Consider the following 1,767-nt stretch of genomic DNA (forward strand, 5'->3'; position numbering starts at 1 on the left):
AACAACAACAACAACAACAACAACAACAACAACAACAACAACAACAACAACAACAATAATAATAATAATAATAATAATAATAATAATAATAACATTAGTCCGAACTAAAATAACTGTTAATGCTAATGCTAATTTCACAATTTTTAATCACAGTTGAAAATTAGCGCAGTAGTAGCCAAGAAATCTTTTACAAAAACTGATTTCAAATACAAAATCCAAGATGGCTGCCAAAGCTAATTTCAAATGGCTATAACGCAGTCATTTTTAGAAATACTGAGCTGAAATTTGGTGTGACGGTAGCCAAGAGTAGTCCCCGTGACACTCTGAAAGCTACTGCAGATAACAAAAAAATCTTGAAATGCTACATGCAGACCCCACCCCACTTGTCAGTCATTTGAGGGTGGCACTTGGGGTGGCCAATCAGGTGCCCCCTTTGGCTACACCCCTGGTTTGTAACTGGGTCTGAGACAAAACAAAACAAAACAAACAAACAAACAACAAAAAAAAAAAAACAGGACAAATTCAGGATGGTGTTCAAAACATTTTAAGACTTATACATCTTACTGTAAAACATTGGACGAGATTTATTTACAGTTTATTTCTGTTCCAAATGTAGCAAATTATAATCTGAATAAGTATTCAGCCAATAAATGTTTGTGCCAAAAACAAAAATGATAAATTGTTATAAATTGTTGTCTGTCCTGATTTCGAAAAGCCTTCATTAGTTTTTAAAAAAAGCCCTAATCAGCTGTCTGGGTATTAACCATTAAAATAAAGTACCGGTGTTTTTATTATACTTATGAAGTCCAGGCTCATGAAAAGAACCAAAATGAATTAAACAAGCATGTGTACAAAGCTACCATGCAAGCTTATGCATGCAGAGTGTAAGTCTCCTCACTCCTCCACCCAAAGAAAGCAGTGATTTCACTACATTAGGTTCAGTGTTTCAGCCATCGGTTAACTGCGTGACGCTAATGTGAAGACTGAGAACATGCAGGACCAGATATCTGGATGCAGGAGTTCTACGCTTAAGAAATATGGAGAAGTCAGCAGGTTCTTTAACTCTTTACCTGCGGCCTAAGGAGGCTCTCCCTCGCCTTATTTGTGGGGAGAGTGACGGTACTGAGACAGCAGGCTGCTGACAATCTACAAAAAACTGATAAATTAGACAAATATACAGAGTGATGACACTCGGGGTTAGACAGAGAAAACAGGGTGGACAAGACAAGGAGGAGGATTAAGTTACTTTCATACAGGAGGCCTGCACTGATCCTGGTCTTTGTTTTACATCAATGTTGCAAATATGAAACAAATCCTGTTAACCTGTTTTATTTGACCACTGTGACTTWCTGCAGCTCTACACATGGACACTATAATAGAAACACCTTATTCAATACTGGACTGAGATCGTAACACAAAAGAGGGAGGAGCAAAACAAATCCTTCATAATTTAATCCTCTAGAGCAGAGATTCTGAACACATGGGCTGCAAGCGCCATCTTGAGGGCCTCAAAAGAACAACAGTTTTTAATTTTGGGCCGCAGAGGGCCGTGGGAGAGCATTGATTTTGAATAAGATGCAATACACTTTCTCACCACTACAAGCAGTAGTGCACCACTCAGTTGTCTAACAACTTTTTAATATGTAGAAGAAGAACCTTAGCTACCCACAGGGATTGGGAACCTATTTTATATGAAAAGTAGAAGCAAAAATGAAAGTAACTCATCAAAAAACACCAACGTTTGTCACTAATATGAAGTGCAGCTTC

General features: G+C 37.7%; 1 protein-coding gene across 1 annotated transcript in view; it reads right to left on the minus strand.

The window, feature by feature from the left end:
• The window catches only part of bicd1a (bicaudal D homolog 1a), a gene marked incomplete at its 3' end in the record, with an annotated part of 42,300 nt that overhangs the window by 3,267 nt on the left and 37,266 nt on the right, over nucleotides 1-1,767 (minus strand). Inside the window, 1 exon segment of the mRNA XM_014034581.1 lies at nucleotides 1,071-1,156. Within this exon segment, the coding sequence (XP_013890035.1) occupies nucleotides 1,071-1,156 (86 nt within the window).

Source organism: Austrofundulus limnaeus, unplaced genomic scaffold, assembly GCF_001266775.1.
Source record: "Austrofundulus limnaeus strain Quisiro unplaced genomic scaffold, Austrofundulus_limnaeus-1.0 Scaffold7, whole genome shotgun sequence".
Taxonomy (NCBI): Eukaryota; Metazoa; Chordata; class Actinopteri; order Cyprinodontiformes; family Rivulidae; genus Austrofundulus; species Austrofundulus limnaeus.